Below are 24,039 nucleotides of genomic sequence, written 5' to 3'. Positions count from 1 at the left end.
GTTTTTGCTGCCTCGATGGGTCTCGTTTATGGTGCGCCCAGTTGTGCCCGGTGCACGGGGCCTTCCCCTTGTTTTATCCCCGAAAAAAATAAACCTTTTCCTTTGGGTGGTTGGGGATTTGGGGGCGGGCCTCTCTATACGCCGCTTGGCTGGGGGTGCATATATATTATTATTGCCCCCTATGTCTGTCGGCTATTGCGCCGGTGGGCTCTTTCTGCGTGATGCCCCCCGCCCATATGCTGGATGGGGTGGAGCCACTCAGTTTTTGCTCGGAAGGTTCCTATGAGTGGGATGCCCACTCATATGTGCTGCTTATTGGCATTCTTCTTATTGATGGCTTTTCCCATGGTGTATTTGGTTTTATTGCACGATGGTTGTTCATCTAAGTATACACTTCCTGGTAGTTTGAGGGTTGCCAGGCAACCACCTATAGGGTTTGTTTTTCCCCATTTTTCCCCTCCTCCTATGTGCCAGCATTATTTTCTATTTGTTGTTTCCATGTGGGTTACATGATATAAGATGTCTGCGCTGTATCTCTGTGTTCGGACGCTTTCTGGTGACGTCATTGCGCTGTACGTGACAGCGCTGTGCCATTCGCTAGTTGTTTCCTCTTCTCTGTACATCATTGCTGACACCAACGGCACAGGCTGCACTGCGCAGGCGCTGGCGGCTTTAAAACAGCTGGCGACGCTCTGATCAGTGCATTTGTTGCCCTTTTCGGACATCACACATGAAATTACTTATGCTGTTTTGCATTTCTCTGGCCCAGATTGGAGGTGGGTATTAGATTAATTTTGCTTCATGTCTCACTGGCTTTTCCTGTTTGATACACAAGGGGACACACTGAATGGATAACTATCTCCATATGGAGAAATACAATCATTCAATATATATGCCCATTATTATCAGCTATGCTGTTCCTATTTACACTTCCTTTATATATTTTTTGTTTGGCAGCACGTATGTTATAACAACTTTTTGTTTAATGAATATAATGCATATACTTTGGTGGTATCCTTTGCCAGCATTTAAGTTGTTTATGGGTTGTAATTTACCATGAACAATATAAATGATAGATAAATAAAGAAATCCCCCTTTTTTAAATTTATGGGGTATAAATATAGATATGTTTCAAGAGTTTTATAACTGATAAGCTTAGTATAAGGTTTCCTCTTGTTTTATTCTTTGCTACATAGGGCAATCATTTAATTTTAATTTTTCATTTATTCTCTCTGTCTTTCTTTATTAGACTTTTGTGGTGACAGCCACCTTTGGTTCCTTGGCACGGTCTGGCCGGCGTCTTTTTAACGATGACCCATCCTTAGGTTGGGAATCCTGGCAGCAAATCAAAACATTCCCACATAATAAAGGTTTTTTCTTTTTGAGGGAAAATTTTCCATATATATAATAATTTTTGTACAGAATCAATAGTGGTACGTACCTTGGACAAATATGGGTGTTAGCCCTTGTACACACGGTCGGAGATTCTGACGGAATGTGTCCTATCGGACCGTTTTATTGGATATTCTGACTGTGTGTGGTCTCCATCGGACTGTTTCCGTCGGAATATCCGACAGACCTACTTTTCCAACTTGCCGGTAAAATCGGATATACTCCAATCATGTGTAGCCTACTCCGACAGTCAAAGTGCCACGCATGCTCAGATCAAATTGCTAGACCGAAGCTATTGGCTACTAGCCTGAATGTAGTCCCGTCGTAACGAAATAACGTCATCACGTTATGTACAATCGGATTTTCCGACAACTTTGTCCGACCGTGTGTATGCAACATTACTTCCGGACCTCTTCCGGAATTAATCCATCGGAATTACTCCGACGGATTTGGTTGTCGGAATCTCCAACCGTGTGTACGGGGGCTAACAGTGATATATTTTTTGTCTTAGTAGACATGCCTGCTAAAGGAATTTTCTCTTCTTGAATTTTTTTTTCAGATTTTAGTTATATCTGCTCTCCTGTAAATATGCCTCTGAAGAAGGGAATTTCTTCCTGAAACATGTCAGGCTGCTGGAGTATATATATATATATATATATATATATATATATATATATATTTGTATAATCTATGCTGTTCAAAGATTGTATGTATATTTATGATTCATGCATTGGTATTATGTATGGACTTTTATGTCTATGCATATGTTGTGTCTTTTTTATCCTTTTTGAATAAACATAATTTTATGATCATTTAAAAAAAATCTTGGTTCGCCTTAAAAGTCCCACTGTACCAGGGGGTACTGGTATCCCTTCTATTAGGGATTTTTTCTAAATATGAATGTTTGGGATGTTGGCAACAACTCTGAGAACTCTATGTTTCTCCTTATTGGTTCATTTTCAATTAAGCACTGATGCGGAAGCACTGATTTGTAAATGGACAGTAATAGCAGTGACCTCTAATAGTCTCATGTAATGGGTCTCTAGTCTATGACTGTCTTCTGAAGCATTTCTCCAGTTCCCACTAACTCCTATAGTATGTTTTCAGTCTCTGACTATCTCCTGTTACATGTCCAGAGTCTCTGAGCATTTTCTGTAGCATTTTATTTACTGAATATGGAGTACATGATGTCAGGGGCTCCTTATATCAAGAAAGTTAAAGTGACACTAAACTCTGATTTAAAAAAATTCTATCAGGGATTTTTTCTAAATATGTGCTTAAAGTGGAAGAAAAGTCCCCCCCCCCCCTTCTATCTATCTTGCCTAACCTGTATAAAGAATATGTGTTTTTATACAGGTTATGCAGGAAAGGTAGGATTGGGGGGGGGGCTGGGGGTATGCAGACATTTTTTAAGAAAAGTTAGGATTTCCTTCCACTTTAATGACAGACCCCTTAACAATAATTCCATCTAATATTTCTTTTAACAAGATCAGTTACAATTGGCCTGAAGAGAAAAAAAATACATACAAAAAAAAATAAACAAGGATGGACAACGCAGAAAAAAATAAGATAATGTGAAAGAAATTTTATTGTCTTTAGTAAGCACCTAAGTAAGGAAACACTATCATCATCAGAACAAGTTTGAACATCTTACATTTGAGGTTTCTCATCTCTTTCTGATTATCATCACCAGGACAAATATATAAAGAAAATTTCCCCAATGAGGATACAGACAGCAGTGGTTCCAACCCTTCTATACTTCATCCAAAACTAGATGTTTTTAGCTAATTTTTAAGTGGTCTATTCATAAAAGATTTCCCACAAGAATTACGCGAATTTTATTCAAGATTCACATAATTGTATTCAACTGGAAAAACTTGTGAATCCTGGGTGAAAGTTGGGTGACTCTTAGGTGGAAACATTTCTGAACTGTCCCCTACGTGTAATACACATTATTTTTTATGTATAATGAAAATCAAATTCTTGAAAGATGTCTGTAAAGAGTTTCTTAAAACAGGATTACAAGGTATAGAGCAGAAAATGTCCTCTAGCTGGATAGGAGAACAGACGTATCATCAAGATGGACATGAAATTTGATGATGAACTTTAGGATTCCTTCTGTCGTGGTCCTCTGAGGTTTACCAGCAGACACGATTCTCCTCAGCTACGGGGTCACTGTAGACCTCCACCTCGCACAAGTGCAGGAATTCATTGCGCCCCGGGATCACCACGCTGACGTATTGACCCTCCATTCCATTACAGCAGAAAATTGTTGTGGCATCAGAAACTTGGGTGACCTTACCGCACCTGTGGAGAACAAACAAGGATCAATGGAATGATACAGAAATTACACTTGTTTACTTGGAGGAGGTTTACTAAAGGCACCCAAAGTGTTCATTAATTCTATTGTCATGCCTGTTGGCCATTTAGGTTTCTCCAGAAGCCCACCTGAAAAATTCTCAGATAGCAACCTCTACCTCCTTGCATTGTTTTTTTTTATTTTTTTATTTTTTTTTAACAGAAGGAATGTTTATTGAAGTTGTAAAACATTATACATGAGAACAGTATATTCACATTACAAGAATCAGTCTCTCAACAGAAATAATAATGACAATTAAGTCTCCCTAGAGCCGTCCATGTTGATTAGCAATTCATCTCCTGCTGCATAGTGACTACCATTACCTGCATTTCAGCCTCCTATTGCATCTGGCAGTGGGAACATCTTATCAGCTAAGGATGGGACAGTACCTATACATTGTGAACTCCCACTGTTATGCTACATGCAAGGGAAAAAAAGAAGGAGAGGGAGAGAGGTGGGGGGGAGAAAGTCAGGAGGGGGAAGGAAAAGAGGAGAAAGGAGGAAGGGAGAGGAGAAGGAAGGGGAAAGGAAATAGGAGGAGGGGGGAGGGGGAGAGAAACAAAGAGGAATGCCACATAGAGATTTACCCATCTTCCCCCCACCAGAGCAGAGGTGTACCCTATTCGGGAGCATGTCTTTCCATGCTAGCTGTCACTCAGTCCTTGGCACCACTCAATCCGGCCAAATCCAACTAGACCATAATATGTCTAGCCTGCACCCAGGGTGCCCAAATTTTTTCACATTTTTGGGGGCAGTTCCGTCCCATATATGTAAGTCTGCATAAGGGCAGAACCGAATTTATAAGTGCCTTCCATGCCGAGAGTTGAGGGGGCTCTGGGAGCTTCCATTTGGAAAGTATAGTTTTTCTAGCATACTAGGCCGCATAAAAAACAAATAGTCCAGTATGTTTGGTAGTATTCAAATTGTCAGTAATGCCCAATAAAAATATCAAAGGATCATTGTCTAACGACAGACCAGCAACCCTATTCATGTCAGCAATCACTGCCTGCCAGAATGCTTGAATGAGAGGACATTCCCACACCATGTGGATAAAGGTGCCCACCGGCTGCCTGCATTTGGGGCAAATATCCGCCACCCCTGGCTAGATTCTGGATAGTTTGGAGGGAGTGTAGTACACTCTGTGTAGAAATTTGAGCAGGATACAGGCTCCATGCTACACATATGGTGGTCCTGCCCTAGACTCCAACCTTCTGGCAAACTGTACACCGAATGACTTCCAAGACCAAGATCACGACTTACCATTTAGATTACACTCCAGGGCAAATGTTATTACATCACTCTTCGATCGCCTTTAACCATTATCATCGTTCATTAGCTCTCCACCTAATCAATGCGGCCAAGATGTGTATTCCCACATTTTGGAACTCCACGAAAGTGCCAACAACTGCAGATTGGTTTAATCGCATTTCTAGAATTGCGGAAATGGAAGATCTCATCCACCAAGCCAAAGACACAGCGTCTAAATTCATGAAGATATGGTCCTGCTGGAACCACTTTAAGTTATCTGATGAATATAAACTTCTACTTTCACAATGAAAGGATGCATCCCTAGCTTTCGAAAGCTTAGGGTAAACGCGGCATAGCCCCCCCTACCACCCTCAGGCTGGTTCTGAGGGCAGCTGTCATCCTCTGGAAGTGATAACATATCCGACGTGTACGTGTGTAAGTCAGGCACTTACATCCTAGTCTGGGTGCCCCCTTTGCATGCGTCACTCATGGTCCCCTCCATGTCCCTTCTCTTCCCACTCCCCTCCACCTCCCCTGTTTTGTTGTTTGTTTTTTGTTTTTTTTCTTTGCTTTTCTGGTGTTTGGATATATGTGTATTCTCGGGTAGCATTCACAGGGGGGTCGCACCCCCACACCTCTCCCGGCATGGTAATAAGGCATACTTGCTACCAATTAAATCCCCAAGCTCCTGGGCATTAAAGTCTCCAGTTACCTTAATGCTCGACACAAGATGACCCATTGTTGAGTACATTACGCATGCCTTGGCATGTACTTTTCCTGTTTTGTTCTATTAGTACGCATTGCTTAAATTTTCCTTGTGTCTGTTTTTGACCTAGAGGAGCTTTTAGGTAAACGGGTCAGTTTGTTCATGATCCTCGTCTCCTCTAAAGGTATTTGCCTTAACTTGTAGACATGTGATTTGTTTCATTCATTGTTCCTTGGTTATTAATCGACTTGAACATCACTGTGCTTTATTGTTCTGATGTGCTGAATTGTAAGTTTTATGCAACATTTTCTTTTTTTTTTTTTTTTTTTTTTTTTTTTTTTTTTTCTATAACCAAAGATTTTTATTAGGTTTTGCATTAAACAAGTATACAGCATTTGACAAAGATATGTGTAGCGTTGTTATACATATTGAACGCAGTGTTCCACATACTTACATGAAAAAAAAAAAACATAAACAATAGTATCCTATTAGAGCTACAATAGATTGATAACCACAGATGGCCCACTAGTAGGCCTAGCCTGTCACCCCAAACGGGTACACACTGTGAGCAGGCTTAGGGCTGGAGTAGGATTACTTGAGTATTAGTATCCTTTGACCTTACCGAGGGTCAAGGGCGGTGATACATGTAAGTACGTAGCTCATTTGTGTGCACATAATGGACGGCAAAACTTGTCCATACAGCATAGGGAAAACGGTAACCAGGGAACTTCAACACTAACAAAGATACCTAGTCCTCCTTGGGCACTACTCCTGGGTTAACATGAATGCTATTACCTCTATTCACACTTCAATTGGATGTTACGCATTTCGGGTTCAGGCAACTTAAAGTCAAGATACAAATCAACATGAATATCCATGAATTAGATCACAAATGTGGAGAGACATATTTGGAAGAGTCCCAAGCCTCCCAGTATTTATGGAAACTCAGGATTGCCCCTTCTTTATAAGCCAACATCTTTTCCATAAGGTATATGTTGTTTACTCTGGTAACAACCTCCTCTAGAGAGGGGGGTATGGGGGTCTTCCAATGTCTTGTCAGCGAAATTCTGGCAGCAAAGAGGATATTAATCACTATTTTCCGCATTACTGGAGGGAAGTGTTCTATCGAAAGGCTAAGAAGAGCCAAACCTGGCTCTATCGTACAGTTAGACTTTGTGATGTCTCTGATCAGGGATTCCACTTTTTTCCAATACGGGGCGATAAGTTCACAACTCCATAAGATATGATAAAGATTCCCCATGTGCTGGCAGTTTCTCCAGCACATAGGGCCTATATCTGTATGCATTTTATGGAGGCGTAGCGGGGTGAGGTACCATCGGTGTAATATCTTCTGGGCATTGTCCCAGTGATCTATACACGCTGAGGATTTCCCATTATATTTTAGCGCCATATGCCACTGCGAAAGTGAGTAGTCCTTCTTCAATTCTCTTTCCCAGTGTAACATACAGGGCAGTTTAGTGTTTAGATACAGAGGGTTTGCTAGTCTATAGAAAAGTGAGATCCCCTTTCTACAATTAGAGCTCTTGTTTAGGAGGAAATCCCATAGTGCTTGTGGGATTTCAATCGGATTAGGAGTGCTGGTCTCATTGAGGTGCTGAATTTGGTGTAGCCTATACCGGTCAGCTAGATCTATGTGTTCGCCGAGGGGCGCAGTGTAATGATTGCCTGTTTGCTTCCATTTCTGTGTGGAGAAGTCGGGTATTAGGTATTGGTAGGTTGCTAATGGGATTTGTAGTCTGCTTAGTGGTACGTCAGTAACTTTACTTTGAGTCAGGCCCGACCATGCCCTAATCGAGGCTTGTATAGTAGGGTACTCAGGGACAATTGGTTTGTGGTGAATGCTAGCCGCCATAGCTAGAGCAGGGAGGTCATGCCCAGGGGTGACCGTACGTTCTATGTTTGACCACTTATTGTCGGATTGACAGGAGAACCAGTACTTTTTATGCAACATTTTCAATAAAACTTTTCTTGGAAAAAAAAAAAAAAAAAAAATTTGAGATGGACAAAGTGGTCCCTGGCCGATATCATAAGTGGAATGCATTGCCGTAAGCCCTCAGTCCAGTCAAAACAGGAATATCCTTTTGCCATAGTTCAAACAGCTTAACTGTACCGGAAGATGACCCTGCAAGTGAGTCTCAAGTATATGGAGTATAATATCAGGCCAATCTCAGCTGCTATTAGGAGGGACTCGACCGAGTGAACAGCAAGAACAACCCCATCCAGAAACTGCGCCCTTATAGCATGCCTAAGTTGCATGTACCTGAAGTACATCCACGGTGGCAAATGAAATTGCCGCCTGAGCTCCGCCAGGGAGAGGATTCGTCCTCAGAGCATTATGTGGTTAAGTTTGGTGATTTGAAATCTAGCCAAGACTTGGGGGTCTGGTACAGATTTAAGATGCGGCAAAGAGGGGTTCCCCCAGAGCGGAGTGTGAGTAGAGATGGTACCCACCTAACTAAGACATTTAGTAACCTGCTTCAAGGTCAGCAATGTTGTCTTCTTGGGAGTAGTCACCTGAGGGCCATACTTAGGTCCTCGGTACACAAGATTGTTGAGGTCAGAGTAGGATCCCAAGTTTACTGCCGGATTTGAAGTAACTTGAGTAAGCCACCATCTCACTGTAACCAGTTGCGCAGCCCAGTAATATTTCTTAAAATTTGGAAGAGACAACTCACCTTCAGTTAGGGACATTTGCAATTTTAATCTAGCAACTGACTGAACCTTCCCAAATAAATGAGGAGACTAAGTTTAGCTAAGAAGGCAGCAGGTATTGGGGGTCGGGGAGTGTCGGAACACATAGAGGAATTTGGGGAGAAAAGTCATCTTAATAAGATTAACTCTTTCCACTGGAGTGAGCGGAAAATTCTTCCATACCCCACATTTACGAGTAAACTGTTGAAAGACAGGATATAGATTATCATCAATGTACTTCCTTGGATCCCTCTGGATGTAAATACCCAAATATTTGAAGTGGGATACCTGTTGCATGGGGGGTTGTGGGTCTATTAATTGAAAGCTGCTTGGAGAGAGTGGCTGTAAATATAGCAGCATGTAGTCTGCATACATTGATACTTTCTCAACCAGAGGGGGAAAAGAAATGCCCTAAACTTTTCCAGAAGTCCGCAAGAGCTCTGCCAGCAGCTCGATTGCCAACGCAAAAAGGGCTGGAGAAAGAGGACAGCCCTGTGTGGTTCCTCGGTGGAGTGGGAAAGAGGGTAAAAGTACACCATTTGTCCAAACCCTGGCTGAGGGGCCCGAATAGAGCATCTGCAGCCAGGAGATATAGTTGGGCCCAAAACCAAACTTTTGAAGGACAAGCCACAAGTATTCCTACTCCACTGAGTCAAAGGCCTTTTCCACATCCAGCGAAGCAACCGCCTCTGTACCCCCCCCCAGCCATGGTATCATTACCTTTTCCTGGCATAAACCCAGTCTGATCTCTGTGGACCAAAGATAGAATAACCTTACACAAGGGATTAGCCAGTACCTTCGCAAGGATCTTTGCTTCCACATTGAGCAGTGAAATGGGTCTATAGGTGAAGCATAATTCGGAGTCCTTACCATGTTTTTGTATTACCACTATTACAGCCGCTGAAATCGAGGGGGGAGAGAAGAAGTCTCAAAGGAGGCGGAGAGCACCTCCAGCAACCTACAAGTAGGTATTTCCACATGTGTTTTATAGAACTCCGCTGGGAGACCCCCTGTTTTTGACCTACACAATGGGAAGCCATTTTGTTTTACATATGATTCTCTCCGAGAGTTTTCTCGTCATTATTGAATATTGGTTGGAGATCATCTCTTTTCCATTGGGACCTACGAGACGGCGTTGACCCCTCTTCCATTGACGAAGGGACCTACAGCCCCTCCATTGGCTGGTGGACCATCAGTCCACACACGGAAAGTCCGGCGATTGCTAGCGCGATGACGTACAGCATGTACGACGGGACTAGAAAAAGGAAGTCTAATAGCCAGTAGCCAATAGCTTCCTTCTCGTACTTGCTTCTGAGCGTGCGTCATTCTTAGTCCGCCGGACTAGCATACTCGCGAACGTATTGTCCGCTGAAACCCACGTTTACGGTGAAAAAGTCTGCTGAAGCCCACACACGATTGGATTGTCCGGTGAAATGCGATCCAGCGGACTAAGTATGCCTGACAATTCGATCGTGTGTACGGGGCATTAGAAGAAGTAAATGGCACACAGGGTTTTCCTTTGATGCAAATTGTGGGGGCTCCAGAATATCTGTTCTGAGCAGAGAAAATTGTGTTTCCAGTCTTTTTCGGGTTTTAGAATTCTTAGATTGGGTTCCGGAGTCCAGAGGCTTCAAAGAGTTGAGGAAAGGAAAAAGCCTCTAACCCTGGGTTGAGATATTACTGAAGGCCAGCAGGCTGTTTGGGGGGGTATGACCAACCTGCATAATCATGGGCCTGACATTGTTTTAGGGGTCTACCCGGGAGACAATATGTCCCTGTCCAGCCTCAAGGGAGTGGGATAGAGAAACAGGGAGCTGCAAGAGAAAGAGCCGAGAGTAGCAGGGCTGCACATAAGCACAGCGGTGCTGAGAGATGATGCGAGGGACCAGACTAAAAACAAGAGTTGCCACCTCATCCCTTTAAAACCAAACACAAATTAATTACACAGGTTCTGAGGCTAATTTAAAGCAGATAAGGCAAAAAGTGAGTTTAATTACCACCTTAGAGTGGAAGTAAACCCTCCTATCGTTTTCAGCCAAGGAAGCTGCCATCTTGGCCTCCCTTTAATCTTTAACTGCCATGAAGCTGCACATGTGATCAGTTACGACACCAGCCATTGGATGGTTTGACAGTTTGGTTGAGAGCACAGCCAATGTGACAGTTAACATTTCCGGCATGCCATGTTTTTTCAAACTGTTAGATTGATCGGTTTACTTCCACTTTAATCAGCCACAGGACCTGTGTAATAAATATGTGTTTGGATGTAAAGAGATGAGGTGGCAACCCTACTAAAAACCTATGCTTGAGGCCTGAGAAGTAGTTCTGCAAGAGGAAGCCAGGAGGCTTAATATAAATTGTATTTGTGTTTAATATGATGGTGGGACCCCCTGTGAGGTCAACCTTTTTCTTAGAATGTTTACTTTCTCTTTAAATATATTCATAAGTAAAATCCAGTCATGTAGTAATGTCTCTTATTTTGGGTTCAGGGTGGTGCATAGGACCTTTGTCATTGAGCTTTTGTTTGCATCAGATGTGTTTTTTATTATCATACAAGTCTATGAGAAGGCAAAACTCTCTTGGAGTAGGTCAATGCAGATCAGAAAAGGTCACATGCACCTGTCAATGAATTCTGCATGATCTCTGAAGCCTCTCAAGCTGATGCCATCGACACAAGCCCAAATCCCATTGACACAGGTAACCGTACAGTGTCCTGTTCCTGTGGTACTTACACCGGGTTGTTATTGTCTGGAGAATTTCCAATTCGGACCTCAGCGTCCATCATCCGGTACATTGAGCCGTCTGTTCGTCCAGTGACTACAACGACATTCACTTTGTATTTCTGTTTCAGGTCTACCTTCCACCAGGGCGATGGGTCCGGATTTGTCTGGGTACAGAAGCCATTAAACCAGTTGGTATCTGTCACACCATCAATGGCCTTTTTAGCGTAACCAATTGGCTCTTCTGGATAATCAGAACTCTGTGAGGCTTCCCCGCTTCTGGCGATATTTGTGGCTGAAGAAAGAAAAACAAAACACACTCAATAATTATACATCGTGTACAAAGACAGCATGGATTCATGAAAGACAGAAGTCGTCAGACAAACCTGATTTGTTTTTATGAGGAGGTAAGTAAAACCTTGGACAGAGGTGTGGCGGTGGAGGTGGTATACTTGGATTTTGCAAAAGCGTTCGATACAGTTCCGCACACACGGCTCATGTGTAAGGTAAAGTTTACAGGCTTGGAAATATCAGTTTGCAAATGGATAGAAAACTGGCTAAAAGACAGAATTCAGAGAGTCGTGGTTAATGTTTCTTACTCTGAATGGTCTAAGGTTATCAGTGGTGTACTCCAAGGTTCAGTGTTGGGACTCTTACTTTTTAATATCTTTATAAATTATATTGGGTCTGGGATCAAAAGTAACATTTCTGTCTTTGCAGATGACACCGAGCTATGCAGTGGAATAACGTCCTTACAGGATGTCTCCAATTTACAAGCCGACCTCAATGCTCTGTCTAATTTGGCGACTATGTGGCAGAGGAGGTTTAATGTTAAGAAATGTAAAGTTATGCACTTGGGGGCCAAAAATATGCATGCATCAGACATACCAGGGGATTACAACTGGGGGAATCCATAGTGGAGAAGGATCTGGGGGTTTTGGTAGATCATAATCTCAATAATAGCATGCAATGCCAAGCTGCGGTTTCCAAAGCAAGCAAAGTCCTTTCTTGTATAAGAGAGGTGTGGACTCCAGAGAGAAAGATATAATTTTGCCCCCCTGTACAGATCATTAGTAAGACCTCATCTGGAATATGCAGTTCAGTTTTGGGCACCAGTTAAAAAAAAGGATATCGGGGAACTGGAGAAAGTGCAGAGAAGGGCAACCAAACTGATAAGAGGCATGGAGGAGCTCAGCTATGAGGAAAGATTAGAGGAACTGAATTTATTCACTCTTGAGAAGAGGAGATTAAGGGGGGATATGATCAACATGTGCAAATATATAAGGGGTCCATATAGTGAACTTGGTGTTGAGTTATTCACTTTACAGTCAACACAGAGGACAAGGGGGCACTCTTTATGTCTAGAGGAAAAGAGATTTCATCTCCAAATACGGAAAGGTTTCTTCACAGGAAGAGCTGTGAAAATGTGGCATAGACTCCCTGCAGAGGCGGTTCTGCCCAGCTCAGTAGATTGCTTTAAGAAATACCTGGATTATTTACTAAATGTACGTAACATAACTGGGTATTAACATTTATAGGTAAAGTTGAAAATCCGATGGCCTCTCGGGGGGAATCAGGAAGGAATTTTTTCCCCTGCTGTAGCAAATTGGATCATGCTCTGCTGGGGTTTTTCGCCTTCCTCTGGATCAACTGTGGGTATAGAATTGGGTATATGGGATTGTATGATATTATTTTTTTAAGTTTTTTTGGTTGAACTGGATGGACTTCTGTCTTTTTTTCAACCTTATTAACTATGTAACTATGTAACAAAGTAGTTCCATTGTTCTAAAGGGGCCTTCACCAAAAAAAGAACTGTAAACTGCAATGTTGTCAATAATTTCACTGAGACCGTCGAATTGATTTACTGGAGAGTGCAAAATCAGCATCCAGGTAAATTTAGGGGTATACTTATTTTAACCAAATGAAAAATATGGATCATGAAAATTAATTTTTATGTTTGTTTTTCCAGCATATCACCTTTTTTGGTAGGCACTTGTAGTCATCCGCATTCCACAGTGGCAATACAAGTGGAAGAGAAAGTCGAAAGGAAACTAGTTCCCCTATGGTCTCCTTAGTCACAAAGAGGTGGCATCTGATTGGATGCTGGCATCCCATATGGCATTGGTGGACATCTTGGGCCAGGAAGAGTCTATTCAAGACCCTTGTTTCCAGGTTTGGTGCACATTTCTATTTCAATATTTTTATTGAATTTTGCAAAAAAAAAAAAAAAACAAGCAAAAGAGAGCATCTCCCCTTTCCAAAGCCAGGGAGTGCATAATGACGTTCCAGTGTTTAACAGACGATACAGAAAGTAGAAAACAGTCACTTTTACATTTAAAAAGGAGCAATAATCCAGAGAGGCAAATATGTGGAATATGCACTATTGAGGCCTCAGACTATAAACCAATACCTGATAGGGAGATGGATTGCTGGGGGGAAGCCGTACCCCACCCCAAGGGGAGCACACTGTGGAGACAGCCTCTCACCCCAACCCCATCTCTGAATGGCCCGCAAGAAATAGTGTACCAGTGGGCTGCCTATCTCATATATCTAGCACATAGATAAAACAATAATAAGTCCACTTATCAATCGCTGTGTGTAGAGGTCTGAGAGGAACCTACACCTGTAACAGGAATGCTGAACTGAAAGTCCAGAGCAAACCCAGTGTGATTGTGAGGTAACCTAGCTGTGCCAGGAGGCCTATACCTTCTGTCATATCTGGATATAAGAGACTAAAACACTGGAACAAACCACCTAAACCAGAGAGAGAGGGAAGAGGAACAGGATTAGAAAGAGAAGGAAGGCAGGGAAGAAAAAGAGGGCTAGCAGGTCCATACGAAGGGTGGGAAAAGGGGAGGATAACGAGAGAAGGTCATCTAATCGGGTAAGAGCGGCCTTAGATATCTAGGTCCCTGGAATTATAGGAACTCCGATATAATTCGCCCATGGTTCCCAGACCAATTGGAATTTGAGGGTTTTGTCCAGTAGTGTACAAACAATTTTTTCCTGGGCCATGATCCATGAAATTTTCAGTTTCATGCCTTGCATGGGTACTGTGGGCCTTTTCCAATGTTTAGCTATAGTGATTCTAGCTCCTAAGAGCATATAGAAAATTAAGGCTTGGGTGTGTTTGGGAGTCCCGTCCACACTGGCATTAAGAAGTGCTATCTCGGGTAGCTGTGGAACAGCTATACCCGTAATTTTCCTCAACAGGTGGAAAAAATTGTTCCAGAATTTCCGTATCCTGGGGCAGGTCCACCATATATGAAATAGCGAGCCGGTAAGCCCGCAACCCCTAAAACATAAAGGGGAAGCGTCCGGAAAAATCTTGGCCAATGAGTTTAATGCTAGCTTCCATTAGAGAAATATTCATAATGTTTTTGAATGATCTGTGAAATTGTGAATACCATTTGGGTAGGTCCCACTCTACTGCCAGATCTTGTTCCCAAAGTCGGGCATATAACGGCTTGGTGGCATTCTTGGCTAGAGAGTTGTAAATAATGGAGATACCACCCCTCTGATCCAGCATGTTGCCACACCATATTTCGTAAGGAGTCGGTAAAGGGGGTGTAGAGTTGAGAGGCCATTTGGACCGAAGAAAGTGAGAAATTTGTAATAGTCTGTATCGCTCAGTGGGGGGCATTTATAATTTACTCACACAGTACGCCAGTGTGAGAGGTCCTGTGGTGTGTAGGAAATGACCGATCCTGTACAAGCCTTTGTCTACCCACCACTTAAATGCTGTAATATTTTGTCCGGGCGGAAAATCTGGGTTATTAAAGAGGTGGGCAAGTGGGCGCATGGGAGAGGCCAGGGCTGAGTGTGTTTGGAGCCTGTCCCACAACGACATAGAGTGAGAGAGGGTAGGGGCCAGTATCGCTGGCCGTAAACGCTGTTTAGACCAGAGTAAATAGTCAATTGTGTGTCTCGGTGTCGCCATCCTCTCTATTAGGAGCCAATCTGGTTTGGGGTTTTTCGAGTGTGCTACTGATATTTGGGCTATCTGCGCAGCTTGGTAGTACCACCAAATATTGGGCAAAGCAAGGCCCCCTTGGGTCTTGAGTCTATAGAGAATGTCTTTGGAACATCTCCTGCCTTTGGATCCCCAAATAAATTTCAGGACGGAGGATTGGAATCGCATGATTTGGGCTTTCCTGATAGGAATTGGCAGAGAGCGGAAAAGATAAAGCAGGCGGGGTAAAAGGGTCATTTTAATAGAATTTACGCGGCCCAGCCAGGATAGATCATATTTTGACCATATTGCCATGTCGGCTTCAAGTTTTTTGAACATGGCTGGGAAGTTACTGGAAAATAACTTATCATAACTGTTGGTCAGGTTTATTCCTAGATAGGGAATAGCTGACGAGTTCCAGGTAAACGGGAAGTGAGTTTGAAGGTTTGTGAGAAGGTTTGGAGAGATAGATATGTTCAGAGCGGCAGATTTAGCAACGTTGACTTTGAGACTGGAGGCAATACCAAATTGCTCTAAGAGTTTAAGGATGTTGGGAGTAGAGATAAGGGGGGATGTGACGAAAAGGAGAAGGTCGTCAGCAAAGAGGGCACATTTATGTTCCTGAGCACCACATGATACTCCTCTTATGTCTGGGTTTGTGCGTATGGCTATGGCTAGGGACTCAATGGCTATGGAAAAAATCAGGGGTGATAACGGACACCCCTGTCTGGTGCCTTTCTCGATAGTGAACGTGTCCGAGTACCTGCCTTGCAATCTTACTTGGGCGTTGGGATTAGAGTAAAGCGATTTCAAGGTGCCTAAAAAGTTCGGACCCATACCCCACCTCCCAAGGACTGTAAAGATATAGGGCCAGGTGACCGTGTCGAACGCTTTTTGTAAGTCAACGGAAAGGAGGAACCCTTCTTGCTTGGGTCCTCCATCCCATTGAGAGTTAAGGAGGGACACTATATCAATAGCTCTTCTGATTTGGTCTGGGCCTTGTCTCCCCGGGATAAAGCCTGCTTGGTCCTGGTGAACATACTGAGCAATGAAAGAGGATAAACAGTTTGCCATTATTTTCGTTAAAAGTTTGAGATCATTATTGATCAAAGAGATCGGGCGATAATTGCTCACTAAGGACGGGTCCTTTCCGGGTTTCGGAATGACCGAAATGTATGCCAGGTTGGAGGCTTTATCCAGGGGAGTACCATGGCTAAGAGAGTTGAAAAATCTAGTCAAGTAAGGCGCTAGGATATTGGAAATTTTTTTGTAGTAGCCGGCTGAGAAGCCGTCGGGGCCAGGGGCGGAACCTAATTTGAGCTTATGTATAGTCTCCAGAACCTCCGACTCCGAAATGGGTAGATCAAGTAGCTCCGCATGATCCCTGGTGAGTTTAGGTAGGGGTATGGAATCTAGGAACCCCTCAATATTTGGGAGAGGGCTAGGTTTGTCTTCCTTATATAGGGAAGCGTAGAAATCCTGGAAGCATTCTAGAATACTCTGCGGGTTTTGTGTCTGGGTGCCGGTTGGTAGCCGTATCTTGGGGAAGGCCATGAGACGTGACTTGGGAGACAATTTAGTGGCTAATTTAGAGCCTATTTTATCCTTATGCATATAATACCTGGCTCCAGACCAGCGAAGATGTTTTTCAGCCTCGGTGGTGAGGGCCAAGTTGAGCCTGATCCTGGAAGATTCCAAATCTTCCCGGGAGGATTGTGTACGTTCTCACTTGTTGCGTTTACAGGACGCCTGAAATTCTTTGGAGAGTTTGGTTATTTCAGCTCTATGTGCCTTTTTTAATTGGGATGAAAATTGCATAATTTTGCCTCTTATTACAGCCTTATGGGCTGCCCACAACGTTGCAGGAGAAATATCTTCGGTATCGTTAGTTAGAAAGTAGTCTTTCAAATCCTGTTCTAACATGGAGCAGTAAGCCGGGTTACTAAGCAGTGACTCGTTGAGACGCCACTTAAATTCCTTGTTTGCGGTAGAAGAATTGCGGAGAAAGAGTGTAACCATGGAATGGTCTGAAATAGGGGAGTCTTTGATGTTGGACTTTGTAGCTAACGGCACATTAGTACCGCAAAGGAAAATATGATCTATCCTGGCGTAAGATTTTTGTGGGGCCGAGTAGTGGGTATGGTCCTTGGTGAGGGGGTTGAGTTCTCTCCAAATATCCACTAGACCTGAGTCAAAGAGGAGTTTGGCTATCCTGGTACTCTGTTTGGAAGGTTGCTTTGGTCTTGAGGGACCAGAGCCAGATTTTTTTAGAGAAATGTCAAAGGTAATGTTTGAATCCCCACCAAGGACGATAACCCCCTCCAGGTGTGGGGAGATTGTGGTCAGCAGAGAGATGAAAAATTTGTCTTGACCTTTATTGGGCGCGTAATACGAGACAAAAGTGTGAAGCGACCCATCTATGGTGCCTTTTACAAGGATATATCTACCCAAGGGATCAGTGAGAACCTGTGACATGGAAAAATGTAAGTGTTTAGAGAAGCAGACAGCAACACCCTTTGTTTTGTTTTCGGCATTGGAGAGGTAGAATTGGGGAAAGTGTTGGTGTAGGAATGAGGGCTGGAAAGATTTAGGGAAGTGGGTCTCCTGAAGCAGGAGGACCGAAAATTTTTGTGATTGGTACAATTTGAACAGTTTCCTTCTTTTAACAGGGGAATTAAGGCCCTGGACATTATGAGACACTATGGAAAAGGGCGAAGCGGTGGCGTTATGTACTGGCATGGATCAGGTGGGAGGTATCATCTGGGAGAGAGTGGGACCTACCTGGTAAAGTGAGGACTGAAGCCGCCAAATCTTGAAAGGATGCATGATTAGATGACCTTCGGAAGGGAGATAAGAAAGGAGGGGTGGAGGTTGAGAAGTAGAAAGATAACCCTGCTAGGAGAAATAATAAAAGAAAAGAGATATCAGCAAACATTAACATTGAACAGATATGCAAAAATCCCCAGATGAAGTGTGAGAATCCGTCCTCACACCCCATCCCACCCAGCCCCAAACGTAATCGAATGAGTGCTCCTCCCATTAAAGGAAGGAGCACAAGGCCTCCCCACCGTAGGAGGAACCAAAGGGATCCCCCTCTCGAGTAGGAAAGTGTGGAGGCGCAGGACAGCCGTCCTGGCCTTCTCCTGTGGCCTAAACAGTTGCTAAAGGGTTTAGCCCCAAACTAGATTTTCATGGAACAGAGAATGTGGATTCCCCTACCCCCCATCCCCCCATCCCCCCCGCCCCCGGTTAGGGTCAGGGAGGCTCAGGGGTCTGGGGGACCGGGGAAATACCCTCTGCGGTAAAATTTGCAGTAAAACCAAGAGAGACGAGTATGAAGAAAAGTACTACCCCCATCAGCCTGTAGAGAACCTAGGGGTGGCCCTTCCAAGCAGTAAGTATTGAACCTTAAGACAAACCAGTGAAATTAGGGTACCCATAAAACAAAAACATGAAGACAATAACCAGTATAGCTTTGTGGATAACAGGATATAAAAAAAAGGGGGGGGGAATAAAAAAAGAAAAAGAGGGGGGGAAAATCAGAAGTAATTATCAGGTGTTGTAAGTTCTGCGTGTCTGTGCAATGGGGAAAAAATAAATTGAGTCAAAATGACCCAAAGTACATCAGAGGATCCGACTGGATCAAAGGGAGTGTTGCGGGTCCATATCGACCCCAGTCTGGATGATGTCTTTACGGTGGCTTGGAATCCTTAGACTTCTTGGACAAGCGCTTCTGCCATGCAGGTGCGATGGGACTTGATGGTGGTGGTCTTTTGAGGAAGCCACCGGGGTGTGCTTGTCAGAGATGGGTCGGGGTCCCTAGAGATTAGACCAAGGTGGAGTAGGAGCTTTTCACCTTCCTGAAACGATGAGAAGCCGTAGGATTTTGAATTAAAAGAGAACGAGAGGCGAAATGGGAAGGACCACCTGTAAGCGATCGATTTCTGGGAAAGTGCTAGTAGGAGCGGTTTCAGTGATCTCCTCTTTTAAATGGTGAAAGGCGATAGATCTGCAAAGATTTGTATGGGGTGCCCCTGGAACGTAAGGGGTCCTCCACCCCTTGACCGTTGCATAACCTCCTCCTTAACTTTGTAAAAGTGTGGTTTAACTATAATGTCTCTCGGGAGCCCATCTTGGCGCGGGGCTTGCAGAGCCCTGTGAGCGCGGTCCATTTCAAGGCGGTGGTCAGGGCTGTCCGGAATGAGTTCCTTAATGAATGTTTGGACAACAAGGGCCGAGTCCTGGAAAGATTCAGGGACTCCTCTGATGCGGAAATTGTATCTCCTCGAGCGATTCTCAAGGTCGTCAATTTTGGAGAACGCAGTTTCAAGTTGGTCCTGCAAGTCCTGTACTCGCGCAGTGTTTTGATTTACTCTGGATATTGTTTGGTCTGCTTTATGTTCAATCGTTTCTATTCTATTACCAAATTGCTGTAATTCAGCTTGAATGGCTGAGGTGATTTGGGTAGCGTTTTGTGAGAGACCCCTGGCTAACATGGTGCCGAATAGTGTTACCATGGATGAAAAATCCTGAGGAGAGGGGTGAGAGCCTGGCGAAAAGGCCACAGTGCCTCCTGGGCTGGCTGTAATGTCCTCCATAGGTGAGAGCGGCATTTCATCCAGGACCCTGCTTAGAAGGGATTCTGTGGAGGAGGGGGATAAGCAGGCGTTGGAGTTTGTACTCACAGTGGGGCCTGGGAGCCCTGCCGAGCGCATCGGTGGGTCGGCTATGGAGTCCTCCTCCTCCAGCATGTCTCCTTGTGCGGCGTGTCCGGCGCCATCTTGGAATGGGCCGCGGGTTTCGGTCCCGTGTTCAAAACACGGGAGAGGTCTCTCCTTGCTGTTCCTCCTGCCATCCCGGGATTCCCGGATGTGTCCTCCGTCCGCTCGTGCCGTTTGCGGCCGGGGCTCGTAGCTCAGTGTGGCGCCGTCTGAGAAATTAGGCCGGGACGGTGCGGAGCTCGCGGACTAAGCAGCCATCCGACGAGCGGCCACGCATGCGCTTTTTGGTGCACATTTCATGTGTGATTAGAGTAGGGACAGGTCACCCACCTGTCAGGGACAGTGATTAGCATCAGGGAGATGTTCCAGATGAGTAGGGGGAAGTACAAGGACATGCCATCCTTCTTGAAATCCTCCCCACTTGGATATGGATCGGCCGGGCCACATTCCACCCCTCAAAACAGGCACTCTCAGCACACCAGAGACCTTCCGCTATTACTCTTCGCTGGTTCATTCTGTGAGCGCTCCCAGTTGGGTTGCCTTCTCGCTGGGCATGTTGGGTATTCCTGAACTTCAATTTCAATACAATTCTGTTTTCTGCCACTGAAGTCTGAGTGTTTACCACCCTGCACCTCCCCACACACTATTTCAATCAAGATCCAATGATTGCCTGTTCAAATGTTTAAAAAGTCAGCCACATCTATGGATTGTTTTTACATTTTTATATGGCTATATTTTACTAAGAATAAGGCTGTATACAAACTTTGGAATTGGTCTAGTTTCTAGATGAGTGTTGTTGATACCTTTAGTGCATATCTCTTTAAAATACCTGAAGGAGTTCTTTTGATGACCTACCTGCTGCCATAAGAGTGTATTCAGACCCTCCTCCTCATCTAGCGCACCAAAGTCATTTTTATGTACTTTTTTACCTTTATATTATTCTTACCTCCAGGTGAAAGCCTGCAACACCAAGCCAGACCCAACGACCCCAGGGAAAGCAAAGCCACCAAAGTCTTCATTCTGGAGGAGACACCAAGATACAAAGAGTCTGTTACTATAGTATGTTACACGAGAAGGTGATTCTGCATCTCTTCCTCAGTATCATCTCTTCTTTCTCTGGTACTTAGAAATAGCTTTTCTTAGTATTAAAATAAATTCTCTTTCGATCAGATCTGTAATTTCATTAACAGTGCCTTGAGAAAGTATTCACATCCCTTGAAATTTTCCACATTTTGTCATGTTACAACCCGAAAACTTAAATGTATTTTACGGGGATTTTATGTGATAGACCAACACAAAGTGGCACATAATTGTGAAGTGGAAGGAAAACGATAAATGGATTTCTAAATTTTTTCTAAATAAATATGTGAAAGGTGTGTGGGGGTGCATTTGTATTCAGCCCCCTTTACTCTGATACCCCTAACTAAAATCTAGTGGAACCAATTGCATTCAGAAGTCACCTAATTACCGTATTTATTGGCATATAACACGTGGCGGCGTATAACAAGCACCCCAAGTTTAGGAGGGAAGTTTAAGGAAAAAAACTTTTAGGAGGCAAGTTTAAGGAAAAAACCTTACATTTTAAATGCCCATCAATGTAGCCTTCCACTGTCCCCCTGCAGCCCTACACTGTTCTCCTGCAGCCCTACACTGTCCCCCTGCAGCCTTCCACTGTCCCCCTGCAGCCTTTCCCAAAATTGCAGCATGGTTAAGGCCGCGTACACACGCGCGGACTGTTTGCCCAACCTTGTTCGTCAAACAGTTTCGGCAAACAGTCCGCTCAAAATTTGCATGAGCGGACTTGCCCACACACGAGCGGACTGTTTCAGCAAACTGTTTGCCAAACAGTTCGCTCAACTTTTGAAATGAACGGACTCGCCCACGTAAGGCGGAGGCAAGTCCGCCCATTTCGAGCGCGTGTACAGGTAGGCGGGGCCCGCGACGGAGACGTCGCGGGCTCCGCCGCCTGGAATGGGCTTAAAGGGGAACCCCAACGCCGAAAAAAATCGGCGTGGGGGTTCCCCCAAAGTCCACAACAGACCCTTGTCCGAGCACGCTACCCGGCTGGCCAGGAAAGGGGGGCGAGCGAGCGCGCCCCCCCTCCTGAGCCGTACCAGGCCGCGTGCCCTCAACATGGGGGGTGCCTTGGGGAAGGGGGGGCCGCGCGGCCCCCCCACCCCAAAGCACCTTGTCCCCATGTTGATGAGGACAAGGGCCTCTTCCCGACAACCCTGGCCGTTGGTTGTCGGGGTCTGCGGGCGGGGGGCTTATCGGAATCCGGGAGCCCCCTTTAAGAAGGGGGCCCCCGGATACCGGCCCCCCACCCTATGTGAATGAGTATGGGGTACAATGTACCCCTACCCATTCACCTGTGAAATAAAGTACAAAAAAAAACACAACACAGGGAAAAAATATTTTATTGCACAGCTCCGGGGGTCTTCCGTCTTCGGGGGTCTTCTCGCCGGACTCCTCCGCTATCTTCGTGTAGCTCTTTTGCTAGCGGAGGAGTCCGGCTTTCTTCCTCCCCGCCGCCGGCCTCTTCTCCCGACTTCGGGGGTCTTGTCCCCCTCTTCGGTTCTTCTGCCGGGCCACCGCGCCTTCTTGTAGCTCTTTTGCAGGCGGTGGCCCGGTCTTCTGTCGCCGCTGCCTTCCGTTCTTCTGTCGCCGCCTTCGGTTCTTCTGCCGGGCCACCGCGCCTTCTTGTAGCTCTTTTACAGGCGGTGGCCCGGTCTTCTGTCGCCGTCGCCGCCTTCCGTTCTTCTTCTTCTTCTTGTTCTTCTTCTTCTTCCCCAGGAGATGTTGACACGTCGCTCTCTCCGGCCGGAATGCCAGAGCCGCGCTGTGCGGTCACTTATATAGTGACAATGGGGCGGTGTCACATGGTATATGTCACATGGGTTGGTCACATGGGTTGATGTCACATGGGGACTATGACATCGTAAGGGGGCGGGGTCACCATGTGACCAACCCATGTGACATATACCATGTGACCCCGCCCCATTGTCACTATATAAGTGACCGCACAGCGCGGCTCTGGCATTCCGGCCGGAGAGAGCGACGTGTCAACATCTCCTGGAGAAGAAGAAGAAGAAGAACAAGAAGAAGAAGAAGAAGAACGGAAGGCGGCGACGGCGACAGCGACAGCGGCGACAGAAGACCGGGCCACCGCCTGTAAAAGAGCTACAAGAAGGCGCGGTGGCCCGGCAGAAGAACCGAAGAGGGGGACAAGACCCCCGAAGTCGGGAGAAGAGGCCGGCGGCGGGGAGGAAGAAAGCCGGACTCCTCCGCTAGCAAAAGAGCTACACGAAGATAGCGGAGGAGTCCGGCGAGAAGACCCCCGAAGACGGAAGACCCCCGGAGCTGTGCAATAAAATATTTTTTCCCTGTGTTGTGTTTTTTTTTGTACTTTTATTTTACAGGTGAATGGGTAGGGGTACATTGTACCCCATACTCATTCACATCGTGTAGCTCTTTTGCTAGCGGAGGAGTCCGGCTTTCTTCCTCCCCGCCGCCGGCCTCTTCTCCCGACTTCGGGGGTCTTGTCCCCCTCTTCGGTTCTTCTGCCGGGCCACCGCGCCTTCTTGTAGCTCTTTTACAGGCGGTGGCCCGGTCTTCTGTCGCCGCTGTCGCTGTCGCCTGTCGCTGTCGCCGTCGCCGTCGTGGACTTTGGGGGAACCCCCACGCCGATTTTTTTCGGCGTTGGGGTTCCCCTTTAAGCCCATTCCAGGCGGCGGAGCCCGCGACGGAGACTACCTTCACACGCGCTCGAAATGAGCGGACTTCCCTCCGAGCGGGAACAGTTTGCTCATTTCGAAAGTAGCCTACACACGGGCGGACTGTTCGCTCAAACACAGTTTCAGCGGACAGTTTTTCGGAATTTCCGAAAGACTTTGTCCGTCAAACTGTCCGCTGAAACTGTCCGCTGAAAGCCCACACACGAGCGGACTGTCCGCCCAAACACTGTTCAGCGGACAAGGTTGGGCGAACAGTCCGCCCGTGTGTACGCGGCCTAAGTTTTAAATTTACCGCCGCCGCAGAGATCTTCGGCTCCTCCCGCCGCCGCCGTCGAGACCTTCGGCTCCTCCCGCCGCCGACATAGACCAAGCCGAGCCGAGGGTACTCAGCTACTCAGCTCTGCTCGCAGCAACGCCCCCGTCCCGCCCCTTGTCCTGGCTCCTGTGATGGACACAACACCGGGCCAATGGCGGGACGTAAAGGCTAGGAGGCGGGGC

The 24,039-nt window shown here is 45.5% G+C and overlaps 1 protein-coding gene across 1 annotated transcript; it reads right to left on the bottom strand.

Annotated features, from left to right (window-relative positions):
- Window positions 1–2,957: 2,957 nt before the first annotated feature.
- Window positions 2,958–20,827, bottom strand: LOC143997921 (pentraxin fusion protein-like). The gene is made up of 3 exons (XM_077493742.1): window positions 20,754–20,827; window positions 11,147–11,429; window positions 2,958–3,699 (listed from the first exon to the last, which is right to left on the bottom strand). The coding sequence occupies exons 1-3, from the start codon at window positions 20,824–20,826 to the stop codon at window positions 3,531–3,533; spliced, it is 525 nt and encodes a 174-aa protein (XP_077349868.1). The 5' UTR covers window position 20,827; the 3' UTR covers window positions 2,958–3,530.
- Between the last annotated feature and the right edge of the window lie 3,212 nt (window positions 20,828–24,039).

The sequence above is a fragment of the Lithobates pipiens genome, unplaced genomic scaffold (genome assembly GCF_037356315.1).
Source record: "Lithobates pipiens isolate NorthernLeopardFrog02 unplaced genomic scaffold, aLitPip1_a1.2 Scaffold_19, whole genome shotgun sequence".
NCBI classification, from domain to species: Eukaryota; Metazoa; Chordata; class Amphibia; order Anura; family Ranidae; genus Lithobates; species Lithobates pipiens.
The sequence above is the reverse complement of the archived record's forward strand: the minus strand, read 5'-3'. Positions and strand labels throughout refer to the sequence as shown.

Excerpts from the sequence above, each read along its gene's own strand:
- LOC143997921 (XM_077493742.1), bottom strand. The coding sequence starts at position 20,826 with ATGAAGACTTTGGTGGCTTTGCTTTCCCTGGGGTCGTTGGGTCTGGCT. Across the intron at positions 11,430-20,753 it reads TTGCAGGCTTTCACCTGGAG|CCACAAATATCGCCAGAAGC; the intron begins GTAAGAATAATA and ends TTCTTTCTTCAG. Across the intron at positions 3,700-11,146 it reads CCAGACAATAACAACCCGGT|GTGCGGTAAGGTCACCCAAG; the intron begins GTAAGTACCACA and ends TGTTCTCCACAG.